Raw genomic sequence first — 23,062 nt, forward strand, 5'->3', positions numbered from 1 at the left:
ATACATACATATACATATATATATATATATATATATATATATATATATATATATATTATATTATATTATAAAGTGTTGGGCTCGAGTCTTTTTTGTTTGTTTGTTTGTTTATCTTGCCTAATGCTTCAACCCGCACTCTGTCCTTTGTATTTTTAACTAACTAAAACTGATTGTACCTTAAACAAGTATTATACTGTATAGTATGTGTAGATATGTATGATAAAAACAGTGATAAACTAAATGAAAACCAAAAATTATTCATTTATTATATTATTAGTTTATTTATGAATCACAATTTATCATTAACATACTCCTATGTTCATACAGTATGTTCCTACAATAATAATGCATTCAACTAAATTTCAGACAATAATTACTAACTATAACCGTAACATGTACAGTATAACAAAGTAAACATTTGAATCAGTCAAAGAAATAATCCAACCATCTAAATAATCCAACCATCTAAATAATCCAACCATCTAAAACCATTAAAAAAATCATAAGGCATACAGATATAGTGTTTATTAGAAACCATTTAAATCCCCCAATATCATAATCCTAATAACATTGATTCAGGCATAACTATTGCTCCAGTTTCTGCTTCACCTGAGCAATAACATAAGTGATAGAACTGTGAGTGATGGAGTTTGTCTTCTTCACAAATTTCAATATGTTTGCAGTGAAATTTTGCCGGTTTTCTATTATTTAATATTAAAAATGAGCTTCAGACTAATAAAAGCCTGATCTTTAGTGATTTGATTCCACACATCAGGATAAACAGCTGGCAATGCTTTATAACTTCCAGCAAATTCCTTATTGAATGTCACCAGCACATATTTCCAGTAATCTGAGGCTTCTATTGACATGTCAGGTGCAATATGCCAGTCTGGGTAATATTTCCGGTAGTCTTTGCAGGGATGAGGTTGGAAATTTGTGTCCTGATTTAGAAATGTTCCATTGCCATGAACACTAGATGTACAGATCTCTTCACAAAGGCTATTAGACGTACTATATCTGTATCTTCCAATGCCTTGTGGTCTGTGCACAGCTGCATGGTGTTGCTGATGTTCCTTTCCTCCTGCCTCACATGGTGTTTTGCAAAATGGACACTGCACTCCACATCCAAACACCCTCTTGAAAAGCTCATCCTGGGGTTTTATTGACACCTTTTTCAGTGTCTCTTTGATATCAGTTGACTCTGAGATCTCCTTTGATATTTGCTGTTTCAGTTCATCGATACATTCACAGAGACATTTGGTGAATGGATCGCAACAGCTTGTGTTCTGAAACAGGACACTGTCCACTGTGCTCATGGGTATTGAAATAACATCCATCATAGTTTTGCAAAGCTTTTGAATCAATTTTGTGGTACCGTCTGCATCATTAGGCAAAGGAGAGCCACTGGCTTCAAGCTTACAAGTTTCCACTGCTTCAGTGATCATTTTTATTATGATTTCCAGCTTCTTCATTTTTAATTTTTGCAGAGATAAGTCTTTGGAAAAGCATCTAACAATATGATTGTATATCCAGTCTTTCACATAATTCTTATAATGTAAACTGTACCCTTTAATTTCACTGAAATTTGATTTTTCCAGCAGTTCCTTCTGAATGGTGTACTGAAATAGTGATCGTGAACTATACGCAGTAGATTCATTCTCCAAAACTGCATCAACAATGTCAGGTCCGATGGACTGGTCGATGTACTCAGTCACTGCTGGTTTGAGACAGAGCTGAGTAAAGTTTTGTGCTTTCTTTTGGCACTGATCCCTCTCTCTGTACAAATCAATAAAATTAGAGAGATATTGATTCTTAAGTTTCTGTAAATGCTTGACAGGATCTTGCTCAGAGAGATACTTCCTGTGCATCTCAAGGAATGTCCGAGAGGCAATGCCACAAATGTGCAATTTAAGCTCAATTTCAAATGTAATATTGTATTTATTTCCTATTTTGAGGTTTGCATCAATTTCATCAAGGACATCTTTTGTAAAGGTATCTTGGTAATCACTTTTGAAATGTGAACACTGTTCAATCATCCTACTACAACTGTTAATGGCATCAACTGCAACAATCTGTAGAGCCTGCTTTGTAGACTTTTTTGTAAATAAATCCTTTACAGCCTGAAAACCTTTTCCCGTATTTATATGTTTTGACCTGACTTTGAAACCTTCTTTCCCACATTGTGTCAAATTTGTAACATTCTGGAAATCCTCGTTGACTTGGCGATTTCCTAGGCTTGCTCGCAATTGCTTCAAAACATCAGCGGGAACATCCCGTTCTTTTAGGCCAGTGAAGTTTGCAATCTCTCTTCTCCACATTCTTTCAAAATCGGCTTTGAGATCCTCGTCAGACACTTCATCATTGCGAGCTTTGTACTTCTGAAGTAATTGCAGAACTTGGGATTCGACCATTGCAGCTTGCTTACTGTGTATCTCCTCTAATTTTGCAGTGTTTTTCTTCATCTCAATAGCCAGATCTAATCGTTTGTTCACTTCATTCTTCATTTCAGTCTCCAGACAATTAATGCTTTTGATAAAATCAGTTTTGTATTTTTCCACCAAATGCACATTACGGTCTTTCCTTTTGTAGTATTCTTTCAATTTCTTTGTCATTTCTTGTAATTGAATCATGAGCTCTTTTTCGGTTTTTTTCTTAAGTGCATCAACAACCCCATGAATACTGCTTGTTTCAGTGTTAGACAGTTGAACCTCTGCTTTAGAAATCAAAAACAAGATAGGTCTTCTGAAAGACCATTCCCAGTCTGAAAACTCTTTGCAAAGATTGTCATAGGCATGGGCCACAAGAGTGTTTCTGAAACTGAAGATGAAATTCTCAAACTTCACTGCCTTCCATAAGCTACTCATCCACTGCAGGAACTCTGGGATCTGAAAGAGTTGTTCACCTTTTCTTGCTTTAAGCATCTCCAAGAGGTTTTTCTTAAAATCAAGAACAGCAACACTGTAGCCTGTATTAACTGGTGCCATTGGTGGTGTGCCATGCCATAGGCCTGGTATATACCAGTTATTCTTTTCCACATCATAATCCAAAACATCAGTGAATTTCCTCACATGAGGCTTCTTTTCCATCTCAGCTGCAATCAGTGTCATCTCATTTAACTGGTCCAGAAGCTTTTGTCTGTCTGTCATGTTTTTCTCATGTGCTGATACACCAGCAACATTTTGATGAACAAAGTGGCAGACTGTTTTTTTACCAATTTCCTTCATCCGTAAAAAAGCATGAACTGCTATCTGTAAGACATCCTTCATCTCTGTGGAATTTTCCATTGCCACATTTATGATGGTTATGTCGCTAAGACCAATCACAAAGGTAGCTAATTCATTGTCATGATCATAACTGTCTTCCAATTGTGCCAGTGCTGGTGATTTCAAACCCTCTGTATCAATCAGAAGGACAAAGTCACAAAGTAACTCTTCCTTCAAGTCTTCACCCACAGGTAGGAGAATCATGTATGCTCCACGTGTGCATCTTCCACTACCTACTGAAAACTGGACTCCAAACATAGTGTTGAGCAGTGTTGATTTACCAGAACTCTGAACCCCTAACACAGTTATAATCAGCAAACGGCTCCTTTCCTTAACCATCTTGTGAAGCTCCATGAGAACATCACTCACCCATTTCTCTGGGATATTTGATGCATCTCCATCAAGTATTTCAAGAGGAAATCCAGCCAGAAGCAGTTTGGCAGCCAGAGTAGGAAGATTGCCTATTTTATCAGTTATTTTGTGTGAAACAAATGAAGCAGCCTCATAGATTTGTCCCAGCTCTCTCAGGTAATGCTCGATGCCAAGTGAAGAGTCGATCAGCTCCTGGTCTAATTGGGCTACAGCATCTCTGTCTTTCTTTTGTTCACACTCTCTGTATTTGTGCCGAAGGGCTGTCATGTGTTTTCGTGATCGCATGTCCAGCTTTAGTCCCAGCCATCTGAGAAAAAATGCTCGCTCGATATCATCTGAGGTTGACAATGCCTTCATTAAGATGTCCATTGTTTTTGTAATCTTATGGTTGCTTTGTTTTTCTAGAATTTCTTCTTTTTCATTTTGAAGTTGGGCCTTATACTCCTCCAAACTCAACAGCCCTGAATGTTGTAATCGACATTGCTCTTTTTCTATCTGAGCCAGTCTTTTCCAGTTTTCACCTTGCAGTGGCAGCTGTGACTTTTTATATTCCACTATGGGACGAACTCCAATGCATTTCATGATTTCCTCTGCTGTTTTGTTTGCTGACACACAGGCTGTGCTATCATTTTCATCAATTCTAAGGCCTAAGTTCTGAGCAACTGTCTTCATAGCCTCGATTTCACATGCCCTGTGATGTTCACCCAGCACTTTTGTAATGGAAGAACTGATCATCTTTGAAAATGTAGCAAAATTCGTGGTTTTGCTTTTCTGAATGACGTGATCTCTTTCCAGTTGCAGAGTATCAACTGCTGCTTTAATTGATGACTTTATTTTCTCACTCATATTTCCTGGAGTGTTGACCACAAGAAAGCATTTGGACTTCATTTCTTGTAAAGAGGCAAACAATATTTGTTCATTTTCATCAACACTGTCTAGGAACACAAAGACAGCTGTTGACACCTGAGAAAGGAAACTGAATTGGGTTTCGAATGTGCAAACATCTCCTCTTAAATTAGCAAAAACCACTGGCTCAGGAAAGACATCAATGGTTTTGTTTCCACATGGAAGACTCCAGCATATTTCAACCATGCCATTAGAGATGACTCTTGGAGCAGATCCTCCGATCATTTCTTGATAACAAAAAAAATCCTGGTGCTGCTGTGAATTTTTTAACACTTGGTTCAACACCTTTGATTTGGTCAAGCTGCAGTTGCTTAGCCTTACAAATGATATCATAGGAATTTTTGCATGAACAACACTGTCTTCAACAAACCCTTTAGATTCTGTCATTGAGTGGGGACGCCATTCTTTCAGAATACCTCTAAGAGCCCATAACATCAGAGTGCATTGATTATGACCTCCTTGAGGTAACACAAACGGCACTGCAAACTGGCACATTGACATTTTTAGTGCCATTTCTTGCTGAAGGAAACTGTCAGCACAGGCAAAGAGTGCAGCGTGTACATCAAGGAGATTTGGGGTAGAATCACAGCTCTGCTCAGCAAACAAATCGTTTGTTTCCTTATTTTCATCAGGTGCACAAATTACAGTTCGAGAATCTGAATTAACCATTAGCAGCTTGCGAAGGAAATCCTCCGGTATCTCGTGCAGTGACTGAACGTCTTTATCAGATAAACTGGCACTGTTGATCTCCAGCAAAGACTTCAGAGTCAGCTTATTTGGGAAGTATTTTTTAAGTCCCAGCGTTTTCAGAAATGCAAGAAAATCTGAAAATAAATATTAATTTATATATATATATATATATATATATAATTTTAATTTTTTTTTTGTTAGAAATATTTCAATATTTTAATAGTCAGGTTTTGTATGTTATATTGCTTTTATGTTTTACTCCAGTAATATTCGAAGCATTTAAATGGTAGGAAAAATAACATGGATAACAATATTAATTAAATTAAAATTAAAAATGAATTTGAGTTACTCTTTTTCCCCTTATTCCACATTATTGTTGTCACCTCAGTTTTTACTCACCTTTTTGCTGCTTTGACGCCATCTGTGCTGATCCCAAATCACAGATTTTACTAAAGGAAAAAGATTAATTAAGCAGTTGGCAACTATATGTTCTTCTGTCACAGTTTTTTAACCGGATTAGATGGTAAGTATATGTAATTAATCAAAAACAATTATGGATAAATATTACAACGAATAAAATTATTTTCAGTACTTAAAATGCTAATCTGTAGTACATACTTTTATCTGCATCATCTGTGTCAACAATAAGTTACAGTAGTTGTTTTCTATGAATTTTCAGAAGTACCTGGAGAAAAACAAAACATGATCAGTACAATTTTTAGAGCTGCATTTCAAACAAGAAGCACTTCTTTTATTTTGATTCTGCCTGGAGTTCTTCAAAAAGGCTGAGTCACTAATTAGTTCATTCATCTTTATTTATAAACATCCTGGAATATATCCTGGAGTGAAGCAGGAATATACCTTGGATGAGACTTCAGTCCATGACAGGGCATGTGGGGAGACCAGAGCTGTGAGGTGGTAATGCTAAGCACTGTACTTTGCCGCCAATGCTGCTACTTTCATTACAAAATCTTCTTATATTGAAAAAACAGAGCAAATAAGTCAAATTGATAACACTTTTTAAATGGATTGACAACTTTCTGCAAAGCAAATTATTTACTGACGGCCAAGGATACAGAATTTAAGGGCTGTCCAAATTCCTTAAGATAGGCAGGACTGGAAATAGTGTATTTGAGCATCTGTTTGGGCAATGGGCAGGTGTGCCCCCAAACTGCCAAGTTAACAGAAATTGCAGCTTACTAGAAACCAAAGACCAAATCGAAGGTGAGAGTATACTTATACTTATTTATAAAGTTTATATATATATATATATATATTACCGATTCTGGGAATTAATTTTTATTGAAGTCAGTCAAAGTGCGATAAAAATATACTTTGTTATGATTTCCAACATTGCTCGCACTTTGACTGACTTCAATAAAAATTAATTCCCAGAATCGGTCCAGTGGACAGTGGTGAATGGAAGATTTAGATAATGGGTGAACGGAGAGGAACCAGACTTCCCATCAAAAGATAATCTGTATTGTAGCTTACATCCATCGGTCAAACATAGATGACATTTCCTAAACACAACATTTACCCATTGCTTCTTGAATACTCTCTGACAAAATCTTTGTTCCACTGTTCTATAGACAATGTGAGACCAACTTATACAGTAGGCTCACACTTGGCTCTGAACTCCATCATACATAATGTCCTATCACTTTAGTGAGCAATAGATTCTGGTGTCCTTCACTAAACCATGAATAGACACAGTTTGTCCAATACTGACTGAAATGTGCACAATAAAGAACTCTGTTATGCCCTCACACTGCCCTGTTCATACCCCTGCCCATATCCCATCAGCCCTGATCTCACATACTGATAGATTTTATCACTGATCTACAGGAATACCAAGGTTACACCACAGTTCTATCACTGATTGCTTCTCCAAGGCCATTCTACTAATATGCTGGGCAAAACTACTCCTTCCTTCAGCAATTGATACTGGAAACACCTTTAAAGTAGCATGCCACATATAAAGTTATATCAGAGGATACTGTATGTACCAGAAAGGTACAATTAATACCACACATCTTAAAGACTATCCATCGACAAATAAAAATTAATCTTATATTATTTTTAATTTGTCATACACAATCTAATAGACAAATAGATTGCTAACTATGGAAATAGGAAGACATTATTATACTTTACTAACTATCACTATAGCCATTATCTGCCATAGGAATAATATGAACACTCTATCTGTGGGTATCAACAACCCATACTTCGCAGAAACAGAGAACATTCTGTGCTCCCCACAACTGATAAATGTATCAGAAGAAAATAGCGCATGTCCATTAACAAATAGTTAGAATAGAAGATAAAATATGAGCAAAGCAGTACCACAAATCACAAATAAACCTTTTTACTGCCTCACGTTTGCCCCAGACAAATGCTTTGGCTATCTAACTCAGTTATTTTCGTAGAAAGGAGAAGTTAATCATATACAACTTTGTCAGATATTAAGAAGAGGTTTGTAAATTAGTCATGTCCCAGTGTGAGGGTAGGATATTTCTACTATTTCCACAAGCATTAAACATAATGCAATTTAATTATCAGACAAGGTTGCTGAACAAATCAAGAAATATATCTTTTTAAAAATATGTAGGTAAATAACCTCCAACATCTCAAAATGAAAAAGTAAATGCAAAGTTTTGTAAAAAAAAAAAATAAGCTGATAGTGTAGAAAATTATGAAATGTCATAATTGCTTACCAAAAGTTAGGACAAGTGTTCATGGTGATGTCTGTGGTATTTCTGTTGCTGCTAGTTGTGATCAGAATTTATACCCCAAAACTGAAAGCAGATATGAACACCTTGCCCTGGGAGTGGCATGATTTTTCAGAAAATGCTCAGAACTTCCTGGAAATTAAGTTTCTTTTCTGTGTTAGAACATGATGAGCTGAGACAGCTTAAAACATGCAAAGCAAAATGTATATAAACATACAAAAAGTGGTAATTAAATAATGAAAATGAAAATAAAGACAAATATTTAGAAAAAGAATTCAGCAAGTACTGTGATTTTTAAAACTAACATTTCCTTTTTTCAAATATTATTGTTACTTTGTTTCATAATAAGGTGACTATTACTGACTAAAATACTGTCATATTTTGTCTACGTCTATGTTTATATATATATATATATATATATATATATATATATATATATATATATATATATATATATATATATATTTTTTTTTTTTTTAAATTGGGTCAATTAATATGTTCATATGTCTTTGTTTGTCTACATTCTTCATTTTAAGTTTCTGTTCTTTAATTTCCATGTGTAAAGGTCACCTTAAAGTACATTTTGTTACTGTAAGGTGTACAATAGACTGCTTCTGGATATTTTTTAGGAGTGAAATGCTAAAATGCTTGCCTGACAGGTTTGACAAATTTTTCACCATACCCATTATTTCAGCATAACATGCCAACATAAAACATTTATCATAAAAATCTTCAGATGCTGCAAATTGTTTACAGTTTATATGCTGAACAACAATAAAATGCTTGATCATCATCTTCTTTTTCTTCTTCTTCTTCTTCTAAATTCACAATTCACTTTTCAAAATTATAATTCTTGGATTTAAATGGATTTTCCTTGAAATTAAACACACAAAATTTGGAAATTTAATCACTTTGTAGATTTGTGAGTCTCACTTCAAATACAAATTGTTTTCAGTATACAGGAGCATCTCGATAAATTAGAATGTCATGGAAAAGTTCATATATTCATTATTTAAATACAGTACACACAAACTGAAGTAGTTTAAGGCACTGCTTTTGACAGTCTTGGCAGGTGCCAAATCCTGCTGGAAAATTAAATCAGCATCTTTAAAAAGCTGGTCAGCAGAAGGAAGCATGAAGTGCTCTAAAATTTCACAGTGGACCAACAAGAGCAGATGACATTGTACCCCAAATCATCACAGACTTTGCAAACTTAATACTTGACTTCAAACAACTTGGGCTATGTGCCAAATGCTCAGAACTTCCTGGAAATTAAGTTTCTTTTCTGTGTTAGAACATGATGAGCTGAGACAGCTTAAAACATGCAAAGCAAAATGTATATAAACATTTGCTTTTTTTTAAGATGTCCAAATAACAAATATAAAAAAAGTAAAAAGTGGTAATTAAATAATGAAAATGAAAATAAAGACAAATATTTAGAAAAAGAATTCAGCAAGTAGTGATTTTTAAAACTAACATTTCCTTTTTTCAAATATTATTGTTACTTTGTTTCATAATAAGGTGACTTACTGACTAAAATACTGTCATATTTTGTCTACGTCTATGTGGCAGTGGCAGTTTGGTGGATGTAGGAATCTAACTCACACCTTCCGATTGGTAGCCCAACACCTTAACCACTAGGCTACCACATCCCATACATTATATATATATATATATATATATATATATATATATATATATATATATATATATATATATATATATATATATATATAAAAAATTGGGTCAATTAATATGTTCATATGTCTTTGTTTCCACAATTTGGAACGTATATACATATTTAAATAGAAGCTTTTTCTTCATTACATTGTGCATATTTCTTAAATGTCAATGTGTCAGAGTAGTCTGTCTACATTCTTCATTTTAAGTTTCTTTTCTTTAATTTCCATGTGTAAAGGTCACCTTAGACTGCTTCTGGACATTTTTTAGGTGTGAAATGCTAAAATGCTTGCCTGACAGGTTTGACAAATATTTCACCATACCCATTATTTCAGCATAACATGAAAACCTAAAACATTTATCATAAAAATCTTCAGATGCTGCAAATTGTTTACAGTTTATATGCTGAACAACAATAAAATGCTTGATCATCTTCTTTTTCTTTTTCTTCTTTCTGCTCTTTCTTCTTCTCCTTCTAAATTCACAATTCACTTTTCAAAATTATAATTCTTGGATTTAAATGGATTTTGCTTGAAATTTTAATACACAAAATTGTTTGTTAGTCTCACTTCAAATACAAATTGTTTTCAGTATACAGGAGCATCTCAATGACTTAGAATGTAATGGAAAAGTTCATATATTCATTATTTAAATACAGAACACACAGACTGAAGTAGTTTAAGTATTTGGTTCTTTTAATTGTGATTTTGGCTCACATTTAACAAAAACCCCCCAATTCACTATCTCAAAAAAAGAATACTTCATCAGACCAGTAAAGAGTATGTGGAAAATACTCAATACTTGGCTCCTTTTGCTTTAATTACTGCCTCAATTCAGCGTGGCATGGAGGTGATCAGTCTGTGGCACAGCTGAGGTGGTGTGGAAGCCCGGATTTCTTGGACAGTGGCTTTCAGCTCATCTGCATTTTTTGGTCTCTTGTTTCTCATTTTCCTCTTTACAATAGCCTATAGATTCTCTATGGGGTTCAGGTCTGGTGAGTTTGCTTGCCAGTCAAGCACACCAACACCATGGTTATTTAACACCCCTTTGGTGCTTTTGGCAGTGTTGGCAGGTGCTCAAATGCTGCTGGAAAATTAAATCAGCATCTTTAAAAAGCTGCTCAGCAGAAGGAAGCATGAAGTGCTCTAGAATTTCTTAAACTACTTCAATCTGTGTGCAGTGAATTTATATAAGTCAAGTTTCACTATTTGAGTTGAATTACTGATATAAATTAACTTTTCCATGACATTCTAATTCACTGAGATGCACCTGTAGAACAGTGTTAGGCTAGGCCAACATATGTCAGTGGCTCGATCTCAGAAGCTGTTGGGTCTCATGGGTTCTCAATCAGGTCAATTTACATTTTCAGGGCATGCAAATTTGGGAGCAGACTTTTTATCAAGGCAGGGTCTGAGCACCAGGGAATGCCAGATCCACTCACATATGGTGGAATTCATATGGCAGAAGTACCACTGAGCAGATGTGGACTTGTTTGTCTCTGAGGAGTTGACCTAATGTCTCATCTGATTTGCCCTCTTGCTTCATGCTGGCGTGTCTGAGTTTGGTTCTTGAATCTAAAGCCTCTCCTGGATAGCACTCCTGAAGTGAAGCAGTGCCGTTCGTCAACCCAGCAGTGGTGGGAAGCGGGCATGCTGTATAAAACCATGGACTCACTCCATCGTATATGTGGGACACAGAGTGAAGGCAAAGAAACACCACCATTAGCCTCCCAATGTGAATTATGTCTTACATCTCTAGTGCCGAGCCAGCCTTGTCTAGCTCACCTTCTATCAGAGGGTGAAGAGTTAAAAGCCACTCCTAATTGACACCTCTGGATTTGGCACTCTTCACAAAGTGGAAATTTCAAGAACTACTGGGACAATTCCATGCCTGACCACTAGAAAGGGTTCTGGCAGATGTATTGCTACCATGTGGTTATGTCACCTGTTTCCCATTAATACTAATGTGTTGATCTATTTATACCTGTCCTTTCGTCAAGTCTTTGTAATTGTCGCATTTAGTTTTTAGGTATGCTCTTATCCATGTTGTGCCTTTTGTTTCAGTGATGCTTTCATGTCCTCAGGTATTTGTGCTTTGTTTTCATATCCTGTTTGTTACATTGTTTTGTGTTATTTTTTGTTAATAAAAATAAGAACTGTTTCCTCATGCTCTTGGGTCTCACGAGCTCTCTCCAAAAATGTGACTACTACTGAAAATAATGACTTGTCCTATTGCAGACCCAGCAGCATCACCCACTTAGTTTTTTTTTCTTTTGTCTATGATCTGTTTTGGACTGGTTAACACCCAGGAATATTGTTGAGGATTGTGTTCGTTAAGACCATCTGTGTGTCAGCTTTTGTCCAATGTGGACTTCCCTGCCTTGTTTTCTCATGGTTGCTCCTCTGCTTCTGTCCTAAGCTGAGAACACTCCACTTCGGGTCCCACAGAAGACGCTGTTTGGCACCATGTTTGGCAGAGTGTACTACCCTTTTTTAACAGATCCTAATGGATGTGTGGCTCCATTCTTGCTCCAGTCAAGAATGCCGCTCCACTTTGGGGTTTCATGGAGGATTCCACTCGACAACAGTGAAAGTGACAATTAGACATGAGGAACAGGTGTGCAGAGGTGGGGAGGACGAGACAAGGACGGGGCAGACACGTGAACACAACATAAACAAAAGCACGTGGCCAAAGTCCGGGCTGGATCCTGACAGATTTAATTTTCTGTTGTTATTATTTGTTCCTTTAAATTAACCGATTAATCCTCGTCTTGTGTGATGTGTGCTCAGCCCTCACAGCCTGGCCGTGGAGAATGCAGGCATAAGTGCAACCCCTACATGCATGGATCAGATGTTTAACACCTGTTAAAGCCTTCAGCAACATGCAGTGGCCCAAGACATTTAGCGTGTGTTTGGTTGTAAGATGAAGACTGAAGAAGAAGAAGAAGAAGAAGAAGAAGAAGACATGTGCAAGTTGTTGCAGGCAGATCACCCGTAGTCTCATAATGCGATAATTGCCGTGTGCGCCAAAACAAACTGAAATTGCAGCGTACAAATTTCCAGGTCCAACCCCAAAAAACATGTAGTTGTAAGTGCCAAATTATGATTATTTGAACTTTATTAATGGTAATTTGGTAACTATGGGCACTTTGACCTTGTCTGAATGTTTTTCAAAGCAAGCAATCTGAAACGTTTGCACAGCATTAAAGATAAAAATGTAAGTTGTAAGCCAAGGTAGGATTTGGTGGCTTGGTGGGAGTGTGTATATACACAGCTGATCTAGTTTTATTATTTTTATTAACCATTTGTGTTTTATGGTACAGGCTGAATACAGCTTATGTTATTTTTAACTTAGTATGCTACTGTAATGAAGCCAGTTGCAATAATCCTCAACATACTCCAAGGGGTCCTACATGTAGGAAATATATTGAATTTTAAAATTGTAGAATTATGCAGGTATAGTGTGTAAATCTGCTTTATCACAGGGGACGACACACACTCTCTTTGCATTGTTTGTTTGGGAGAGGCACATGCCCGGTCGGCTCTCGAGGGAGCCGGCTGCGTGCAATGTGAGGGATCCCTCTGCATACTCTCCCATCCGCCTGGCTGTATTTTTCAGCTCGGCTGCGCCTCTTTGTTCGGGTCCCGCGTCCGCCGAGGCGGCGCGATGGCTTCGATCACGGGGTTCGCAGGTTGAGTTTGCAGATATGGAGCAAGAGACGGGTTTTTTCCTTTCTCTTTCCCTCTCTCCTAACTCTGTTCGCTCGATTTTGGTTTCGGGAGCTCGCGCTGCGATTTCTCCCAACCCGGAAGAAAGCATGCTGCTTCCGCTTCGGGCTCTGAGGAGCTCGATGTGGGTGGGGAAGGGCTTTCCCCCTCTGATCAGCCGGCTGCGTGCATTGTGAGAGATTCCCTCTGTGTACTCTCCGATCTCGCCTGGCTGTATTTTCGCATGTTGAGTTAGCATAAATGGAGCAAGAGGCGAGTTTTTCCCTTTCTCTTTCCCTCTCCCCTAACTCCGTTCGTTTGGTTTCGGTTTCAGGAGCTTGCGCTGCGAATTCTCCCAACCTGGAAGTGAACATGCTGCTTTCCGCGTCGGGCTCTGAGGAGCACGATGTGGGCAGGGAGGGGCTTCCCCCCTCTGAATAGCCGACACAATCAGCTGCGTTCGAGGAGCTCCTCGAGGCGGTGACACGCGCTGTGTCTAGGCTAAAATTAGATTGGCCTGAAGAGGAAGTAAGTGTCGTCCGTTATAAGCTAGACGACCGCTTTCTGACTTCAGGCCGCAGGCCACTTTCACGTGGGCAGCTGCCGTTTTTTGCCAGACCTCCATGCCAAGGTGTCGAGGTCTTGAAGAATTCCATTTTCAGCGCGTATTCTTTCTCCTGCCATGTCTGACTATTCAGCCACTATAGGGCTTGAAAGCCATGGTATGTGGTGATGCCTGTGTTACGTCCCTAAGACTGTTTTGGGGGGGATTGCTGGTGTTTTGTCTCTCTCTCTCTCTCGTTTCTCACTCTTAGACACTTCCGGGAGTACTGATTGGCTCGGGGATCCTCTTTCGGCTTGACCTATCTGCTGGCAATGAACTTCAGCCGGCGGATATAAAAGCGCCAGGAAAAGAAGCGACGAGAGACTTCCGTTTTGCCTTGTGCTGTGGTTGCCAAGCTACTTAGGGTGTATGCTAATTCGACAAAGGGGAAACCCTTCCGCTATTCCTTTTTTTTTCTGCTATTGTTGCACGCTATTCAGTATGTATAATAATTAATCACACTGTTACCTTAAAAACATTGGGGTCGCATTTCCTGTCTCTGTCTAAGGAGCTTTTGCTCCTTTTTGTTCATTTTTGTTATATCAGAGGAAGTGGGACAGGGAAGACTTCCATAGCACCTCACGTAGGTAACTCGATGTTAGACACACTAGGTAAGAGGTGTACGCCACCCCCTGTATGTTTTTTTAAGTAGGATAGAGTAGGGAAGTACAGTATACGGTGCTCGGCGCTGAAGATTTTTGTTTCAAGTTTATTTTCATTAGATAGGTTAGAGGGTTAAAGAGTTAGTGAGTTAGTATTGGTTTGGTTATTTTTCTTTATTTTTTTTTTGTCGTCACTACCGTCTCATTTTCTTTTGGTTTATCTTTTGTATATTTTTGGTTAGAGTTGTCCCGTTATCTCTCCTTTTTTTGGCAATAAACCACATTTCAGGGTTATTTTGTGTCCCTGCATTTCTTTGCTTACCACACCCACAAAAGAACACCACAGCCATAAAATGTTACTCCTTACCCTAGAAAACGCCCAAAAAGGTCGTAACACCTGTGACTGCAGAGACGCTTACGGGCTATCTCTCACCTACATCGCCTGCACAGAGGAAACCCGCATTATCTGAGGTATCTGAGCTCCACCGGGCCACTGACTTTGCGCTCCGTGCCACAAAGCAGACGGCCCGCTCCATAAGCCGTGCAATGGCTGCGCTGGTTGCCACGGAGTGGCACTTGTGGCTCAATTTAACTAATATTAAAGTTGAGGATATGTCCTCTCTCCTGGACACCCCGGTGTTACCTCAGGGCTTGTTCTGTGATGCAGTAATTACTGTCATCAACAGGCACCAGGAGGTAAATGCCAGTCGGCTGCATTCAGACTCCCCTACTGCCTGCCCTGCCGCCTCTGGGAGCAGTGGGGTCTGTGCCTGCTCCTCTTCCTTGCACGGATCTCCCTTGGATGGCACCTGCCAGCTTCAGGGCACCCGGGAGGTCTGCATGAGGTTGACACCACTGTCAGACAGACAGGCAGCATGCCAGGGGTGTCTCAGTGGTTCCTGGATACCGTAGAAAAAGGCTACAGGATCCAGTTCTTCTCCCGTCCTCAGCGCTTCCAGGGTGTGCTGCCCACCATTGTTGGCAGACACCAGGCAGTGTTCCTCCAAGAGGAACTTCTCTCACTCCTGAGGAAAGGGGCCATAGAGCATGTTCCCCTCCCAGGCCGGGACTCCAGCTTTACAGCCGATATTTCATTGTTCCCAAGAGGGACGGGGGGCTGCGTCCGATTTTGGACCTGTGGGCTCTGAACTGTACTCTGAAGACTTACAGGTTCAAGATGCTCATGCTCAAGGTTATCGTGTCCCAGATCAGGTTCAAAGACTGATTTGTGACGACCTTGAGGACGCTTATTTTCACATAGGCATTCTGCCGGAGCACAGGAAGTTCCTCAGGTTCACTTTTGGGGGCGAAGTGTACCTGTATTGTGTTCTTCCTTTTGGCCTAGCCCTTTCACCACGCACATTACAAAGTGCATAGACACTGCCCTAGCACCACTGTGTCTCCAGGGCATCCGTGTACTGAATTACCTGGACGACTGGCTCATTCTGGCCCAGTTCACGGCTATGGCGGCCAGTCATTGAGATGCTGTGCTTGCCCATATGAGGTCTCTAGGCCTCAGGTTGGACCCAGAAAAGTGGGGCTAGTTTGGGACCCCACCACAATGCGGGCACATCTGTCTTCCGCTCGGGTGGCTTCCATCTTGTCAGCGGTGAAAGCTATTCGGCTAGGCCGAGGCCTCTCTTTCGCCGAGGCACAGAGGGTGCTCGGCCTCATGTCGGCAGCAGCCAACGTTATCCCTTTTGTTCTGCTCCACATGAGGCCATTCCAGCTCTGGCTCAGGGGTGCGGGTTTTCATCCTCGCAGACATCCCCTCAGGGTTATAAGGGTTACGCGCTGTGGGCTTTGTACCCTTCTTATGTGGTAAGACCCCGGTTTCTGGCCTTGGGTCCCACTCTAGGGGCGTGTCGCCGTCACAGGACTCTTTCTACGGACGCCTTGCTTTCGGGCTGGGGAGCGGCCTAGAATGGCCGTCCTGCCCAGGGTCTATGGGAGGGCCCTTATCTCTCGTGGCACATAAACTGCCTGGAGATGAGGGCTGTGTTTCTAACACTTTCTTCCACACCTCAGGGGCTGCCATGTCTTAGTACGGACAGACAGCACTGCGGTGGTTCCACATATCAATCATCAGGGCGGTCCGCGTTTGCGCCCGCGTTTCAGGTTGGCACAGCAGATTCTGCTCTGGGCAGAGACCAGGTTCCATTAGCTGAGAGCGATTTCCATCCCAGGGCATGTAAATAGGGAGGCAGACTTCCTGTCGAGGCAGGTGCTGAGGCCCGGGGAGTGACGTCTCCACCCCCACGTGGTGGAGCGGATTTGGTATGGACGTGGCTGAGGCTCCGTCTGTACGCCTTCCCCCGGTAGCTCTGCTCCCGCAAGTCCTAGAGTGCACCACAACCGGGTCAACCTTCTCCTAGCTGCCCCTCGTTGGCCCTCTTGAGTTGATTCACGGTCCTAGCCTCCCTCCTGAACATTCCCGTCAGGGAGGATCTACTCTCTACCTACTCTCTACCTACTCTCTACCTTCTCTCAACCTTCTCCTAGCTGCCCCTCGTTGGCCCTCTTGAGTTGATTCACGGTCCTAGCCTCCCTCCTGAACATTCCCGTCAGGGAGGATCTACTCTCTCGGGCTTAGGGGGCAATCCTATACCCCCGCCCCAAGAGATATATAAGAGACTGGCTATCAAAGAGCGCTCTCCGAGAGCGAAGCGTGCACATAGCCATGCGGCTACAATGCAAGCAATCGACTCCCTCGAGATCCGATTGTGCATGCTCCACTTCCAAGCAAACACCACACTGATCATGCGAATCCTTCCTGGTAATGAAACGGGGACACGGATAAACACATTTACGGAATCTCTGTCTGCTAGCCATCACTCGATCAGAAAAACATAGTATCAGAAAAACACAGCGCTTACCTGAAAGAGCAGAAGCTAGAGTCTTGTCCATCTCACAGCCATTTGTAGCTTCCTGTTTACGTGATATCACCCACCGAAGACATCACGTCCCAACGCCTATTGGTCAGATTACACACGTGGTTCAGAGCACGGTCATGCAGGGGCGTTCCCATAGCGTTTCGACGCAGCTCGAGTTCCGAAGGGGAACATGCATTCTTGCTTGTTAATGGTTCCGTCGGTTTGGAAGAGGTCAAATTTGTTATTTTTTACTGTTGACCAACAGGTGGCGCCATTACCCTATTACACAGGCCTGTTAAAAAAAAGGCTTATTTTCAGGCTTTTTACATCGCGTTTTATGAAGGATATCAGCATAGTGTTAATTTCGTCACCTATTTTTAATTTAGTCTTAGTCTTAGTCTTGTGCCAAATGTCCTTGTTAGTTTTAGTCATATTTAGTCATTCACATATCTTTTTTTGTTAGTCAAGTTTTAGTCGACTAAAAGTTTTTTAATTTTATTCTAGTTATAGTCAAAAGATTTTAGTCTTTTTTTTAAAATAACACATTATTACTGATATTATTACTGATAAACATTTCAGTAAAAAAAGTGTTTCACATATCTCAAACATTGGTTAAATGTCATAATTACCTGACAAAATACACTTGTTGAATGATAAATGTTAAACATGTCTGGTTTTCAATTTCTGATTTAGGAGACACATTCACAAATGATTAACCTGTTCTGAAGAGTATTTTATTTTAACCAACACAATTCAAAAGCTGGGGCCCAACAGACTCCGACTGACAACTTAAGTTACAAAGGTTTTTAAAACTGTTTTGGTTGCCTTGTGTCTCATGTTTCTGTTCAAATCATAAATAAAATAAATATACTCAGAAAAACTGAAAAGAATAGGCCTACTTTACTGTGGGCCTAAAATACAACCTATTTACATTCCGCGAATCACAAAAGTATCAGTGAGAAGTTGAGAACACTCGTTTAAACAGTGCATACACTCGAACTTGACAGCACATCACATTTTTTACTTTATTGATACTGCTTTTAATCGTAATGCAAAGACCGGTCATCGGGACATAAGCTGTCATGTACAATAAAAGAGCCTGCGCAGCGACAGGAAATATAATTTAACACAAAAAGCCTGCCTAGATGGTAGACTTGCGCTCAGGATTTTTTATTTATTTTTTTTTTTTTTGAGCGCCGTGTGGACGAATTCTTTCTTGAGCAACAGCGCGACGCCGCAAACTCGTTCTGAATATTTTAAAGGCGTAACAGCTGATGAAAAAGCAGAGACAATTGTAGACGAAAATGAAGAGAGATTTTATCTTAGTTTTTATTTTATACAAAACATTTTCGCCTCGTCTTTTTTCGTCAACAATAATGCATGTTAATTTAGTCTTAGTCAGCGTTTTTGGACAGTGGTGCAGTCTTGTCATCGTCTCGTCTTAGTCATGAAAAAAAAAGGTTGTTGATGAACATATTTCGTCTCGTCTCGTTTGACAAAATTAACACTATATCAGCATACTATCATTTTCGTGTGTTTGCATGTGTATTTTTGTGTTTGGTGTGTGTTTGTGTGTGTGCATATGTGTGGAGGGTGTGTGTGCGTGTGTGTATTCTGGATTTCAAGGAGGATTGCTGGAAAGCCTTAACACACACGCTCGCACACATACAACCACACACACATACACACACAGACACATATACACAGACAAACACCTCTGATTATTCCATAGAATTCCATGTAAAAAAAGATTGAAAATAAGCTATATATATATATGTGTGTGTATATACGTATATATATATGTGTGTATATATACGTATATACACACACACACATTATATATATATATATATATATATATATATATATATATATATATATATATATATATATATATATATATTCAATTCAATTCAAGTTTATTTGTATAGCGCTTTTTACAATGGACATTGTCTCAAAGCAGCTTTACAGAACGTAAACATAGAACAGAAGATAAGCATAAGGAGTAATATAGAGAATTAATATAATAAAAATTCAAAATATATATAGTTCACAGTGTGTGTGTACGTGTGTATGTATATGTGTTCATCCCCAATGAGCAAGTCTGAGGTGACTCAGGCAGCAGTGGCAAGGAAAAACTCCCTTAGATGGTAAAGGAAGAAACATTGAGAGGAACCAGACTCAAAGGGGAGCCCATCCTCATATGGGTGACACTAGATGGTGTGATTCCAAATATACAATCAGACAAATGTTGTATTGGTGTAGGGATCACATGGAGTTCAGATCTCCTCTTAGTATCACAGAGTCCAACTTGAGCAGGTGGATCTGTAGATGTTTTCTTCAGGATTCTCACAGAGTTGCCCTCATCTAAGCGGAGATCCAAAAACTTCATCGCACGGAAGACGATTGGAGCTGGTACAATGTCTGGGTGTCTCGGCATGGGTTGAAAAAGAGAAGAGCAGTGCAAAGGGATTAACATATCTGCTGTTCATAAAAATGTGCAGGTCTAGTGTAATAGTGCACAATATAATATAACGGGATGTGTTATGTGTACGCCTGACTAAAGAGATGGGTTTTTAATCTACATTTAAACTGGGAAAGTGTGTCTGAGCCCCGAACACTATCAGGAAGACTATTCCAGAGTTTGGGAGCTAAATAAGAAAACGCTCTACCGCCTTTAGTAGACTTAGATATTCTGGGAACTACCAGAAGTCCTGAGTTTTGTGATCTCAGAGAGCATGAAGGATTGTAACGTGTTAGAAGACTAGTTAGGTACATGGGAGCTAAACCATTAAGAGCCTTGTACGTAAGTAGCAGCAGTTTGTAATCAATTCTAAACTTAACTCATCCAGTCTTTTATCTCTCTAAAGCACTGAGTTAATTTGGACAATTTAGCTATTTCATCTGGTTTTGATGAGATATATAACTGTGTGTCATCAGCATAGCAATGGACACTAATCCCATGTCTTCTAATGATGCTCCCTAATGGAAGCATGTATATCGAGAAGAGCAGAGGTCCTAGAACTGATCCTTGAGGGACCCCATAATTAACTGGTAGTAAACTGGAGGGTTCACCATCTAATTCTACAAAATGGTATCGGTCAGACAGGTAAGATCTAAACCAACTTAAAGCTTGTCCATGAATACCTGTGTAATTTTGTGATCTATAATGTTGTGATCTATAGTGTCGAATGCAGCACTAAGGTCAAGTAGGACTAATAGGGACATACAGTCTTGGTCCGAAGCTAAGAACAGGTCATTTGTGACTTTCACAAGTGCAGTTTCTGTGCTAAGGTGGGGCCTGAAACCTGACTGAAACTCTTCGAGGATATTGTTCTCCTGTAAGAAGGAGTTCATTTGAACAGACACAACCTTTTCAAGTATTTTAGACATAAATGGGAGTTGTGAAATAGGTCTGTAATTTGATAGTTCATTTAGATCTAAATTGGGTTTTTTGATGAGTGGCCTAATAACTGCAAACTTGAAAGACTTAGGGACGTAACCTAAAGATAGTGAGGAGTTAATAATATTAAGAAGAGGCTCACCAGCTTTATTTAACACTTCTTTCAGTAGTTTAGTTGGAATGGGGTCTAGTGAACAAGTTGTTGATTTAGCTGTGGTAATAAGCTTAACTAACTCTTCCTGTCCTGTACTTGTAAAGCAATGTAGTTTTGTGTCTAGAGCCTTAGGTGAGACTGGGTCACTAGAAGCTCTCATATGTTGATTGTCACCTATTTTACTCCTGATACTTTCGATTTTATCAGTGAAGAATCTCATAAAATCCTCACTACTGAACTGTGATGGAATGGTGTGTTCAGATTTCTGGTGTTTTGTTAATCTAGCCACTGTGCTAAATAAAAACCTGGGATTGTTCTGGTTATTTTCTATGAGTTTCCTCAGGTGCTCAGCCCTGGCAGCTTTTAGAGCCTGTCTATAGTTGGACATACTTTCCTTATACGCAATTCTAAAAACCTCTAATTTAGTTTTTCTCCACTTTCGCTCGAGGTTCGGGTCTCTCTCTTGAGGGTGTGAGTATGACTATTGTACCATGGTGCAAGAGTTTTATCTCTAACCTTCTGTAATCTGATTGGGGCAACAGTGTCTAATGTGCAAGTAAATGTAGCGCCTATGCTGTTAGTAATTTCATCTAGATCGTCTGTGTTTAAGGGTACAGTAAGAAGTCCAGACAGATCAGGCAGGTTATTTGTGAATCTGTCTTTAGTGGTCGAAATAATAGTTCTACCGAGTCGATAGCGTGGTGAGACACAGTTAGTCTGTTCTACAGGTAGTGTGTACATTATAAGGTAGTGGTCTGTGATGTCATCACTTTGAGGAATGATATCTATATCAGTGACATCTATTCTGTGTGATATTATTAAATCTAGTGTATGATTACGACGGTGAGTTGCTCTAGTGACGTTTTGTTTAAGCCCAAGTGAGTTTAGTAAGTCCATGAATGTGAGTCCTAACGCATCGTTTGTGTCGTCAACATGAATGTTAAAATCTCCTACAATTAATGCTTTATCAAAGCTGACCAATAGGTCTGACAGAAAATCTGTGAATTCTCTAAGAAAATCGGTGTAGGGCCCTGGTGGTCTATACACGTTCGCTAGCGCAAGAGACGTCTGGGATTTTTTCGTGTGCATGTGCGATAGTGTAACATTAAGAACAAGCACTTCAAAAGAATTAAATCTATACTGTGTTCTCTGTGTAACAGTAAGGTGATCACTTAAAATAGTGGCGACACCACCTCCACGACCAGTCTGATGAGGCTCATGCTTACAGGTATATCCTGGTGGTGTAGACTCATTTAGAGCGATGTAATCATTTGGTTTAATCCAAGTTTCGGTAAGGCAGATTGTGGTAAGGCTATTTTCTGAGATTATTTCATTTACAATAAGTGCTTTTGGTGCAAGTGATCTAATGTTCAGAAGCCCAAACTTTAGGAACTGGTTTTGTTTGTTTCTTTGGCATTTTTCTGGTCTAACTACAGTAAGATTATTGAGAACGTCTCACATAATTACTTTTGAATCTCAGTGCTCAGGGAACAGACACAGTCTCTATGGGGAGAGGTATGTGTGCATTTGTGTCAATGTGGTGAGGTGACGGAGGGCTGTTGAAATTTAAATTTGAATTTAAAGCGTAGCTTACCAGTCAGAAGGTGTGCAGTGCCCTGGAGATGTGGTCCGAGAGGATCTCTGCTCCAACTCTGCTGGGGTGCAGGCCGTCGGCGCGGAACAGCCTAGGACGCTCCCAGAAAACATTCCAATTATCGATAAAGAGTAGATTCTGAGCCTGACTCCATGACTGAAGCCATTCATTAAAAGCAAAAAGTCTATTGAACCTTTCAATTCCTCGCTGGTACGTCGGAAGTGGTCCGGACACGATGATCCTCGCTGTGGGCGCTGTGGTATGAACCGTCTCCACCAGGGTCTTGAAGTCTCTCTTCAGGATCTCCGACTGCCTCAGGCTGGTGTCGTTCGAGCCGGCGTGAAGAACCACGGCTCCGGTATTTCTGCTCACGACCCTAGGTACCTGTGCAGCGACATCAAGAACATGGGCACCAGGTAAGCAGTGAGTGCGAGCCTTACCTTTAGCCACAGTAGCACGGACGTGGCGGACGATGGAGT

At 39.9% G+C, this 23,062-nt stretch overlaps 1 protein-coding gene across 3 annotated transcripts; it reads right to left on the reverse strand.

The window, feature by feature from the left end:
• Window positions 1-286: 286 nt before the first annotated feature.
• Window positions 287-8,043, reverse strand: LOC132852413 (up-regulator of cell proliferation-like). Of its 3 annotated transcripts, none has more exons than XM_060879627.1 (5): window positions 7,952-8,043; window positions 6,093-6,202; window positions 5,850-5,916; window positions 5,631-5,680; window positions 287-5,365 (listed from the first exon to the last, which is right to left on the reverse strand). In XM_060879627.1, exons 4-5 carry the CDS (start codon window positions 5,650-5,652, stop codon window positions 705-707), a joined length of 4,683 nt encoding a protein of 1,560 aa, XP_060735610.1. In that variant the 5' UTR covers window positions 5,653-5,680; window positions 5,850-5,916; window positions 6,093-6,202; window positions 7,952-8,043; the 3' UTR covers window positions 287-704. The 3 variants fall into 3 exon arrangements, with proteins under 3 accessions (XP_060735610.1, XP_060735611.1, XP_060735609.1); XM_060879628.1 differs by having other exon boundaries at window positions 6,093-6,205; window positions 7,952-8,027; XM_060879626.1 differs by lacking the exon at window positions 6,093-6,202 and having other exon boundaries at window positions 7,952-7,985.
• Window positions 8,044-23,062: the final 15,019 nt, after the last annotated feature.

The sequence above is a fragment of the Tachysurus vachellii genome, chromosome 10 (assembly GCF_030014155.1).
Source record: "Tachysurus vachellii isolate PV-2020 chromosome 10, HZAU_Pvac_v1, whole genome shotgun sequence".
NCBI lineage: Eukaryota > Metazoa > Chordata > Actinopteri > Siluriformes > Bagridae > Tachysurus > Tachysurus vachellii.

Bases quoted from the DNA above. Each gene is read 5' to 3' on its own strand.
- LOC132852413 (XM_060879627.1), bottom strand. From the start codon at position 5,652: ATGGCGTCAAAGCAGCAAAAAG. The intron at 5,366-5,630 runs GTGAGTAAAAAC...ATTTATTTTCAG, and splicing joins GGCGTCAAAGCAGCAAAAAG to ATTTTCTTGCATTTCTGAAA.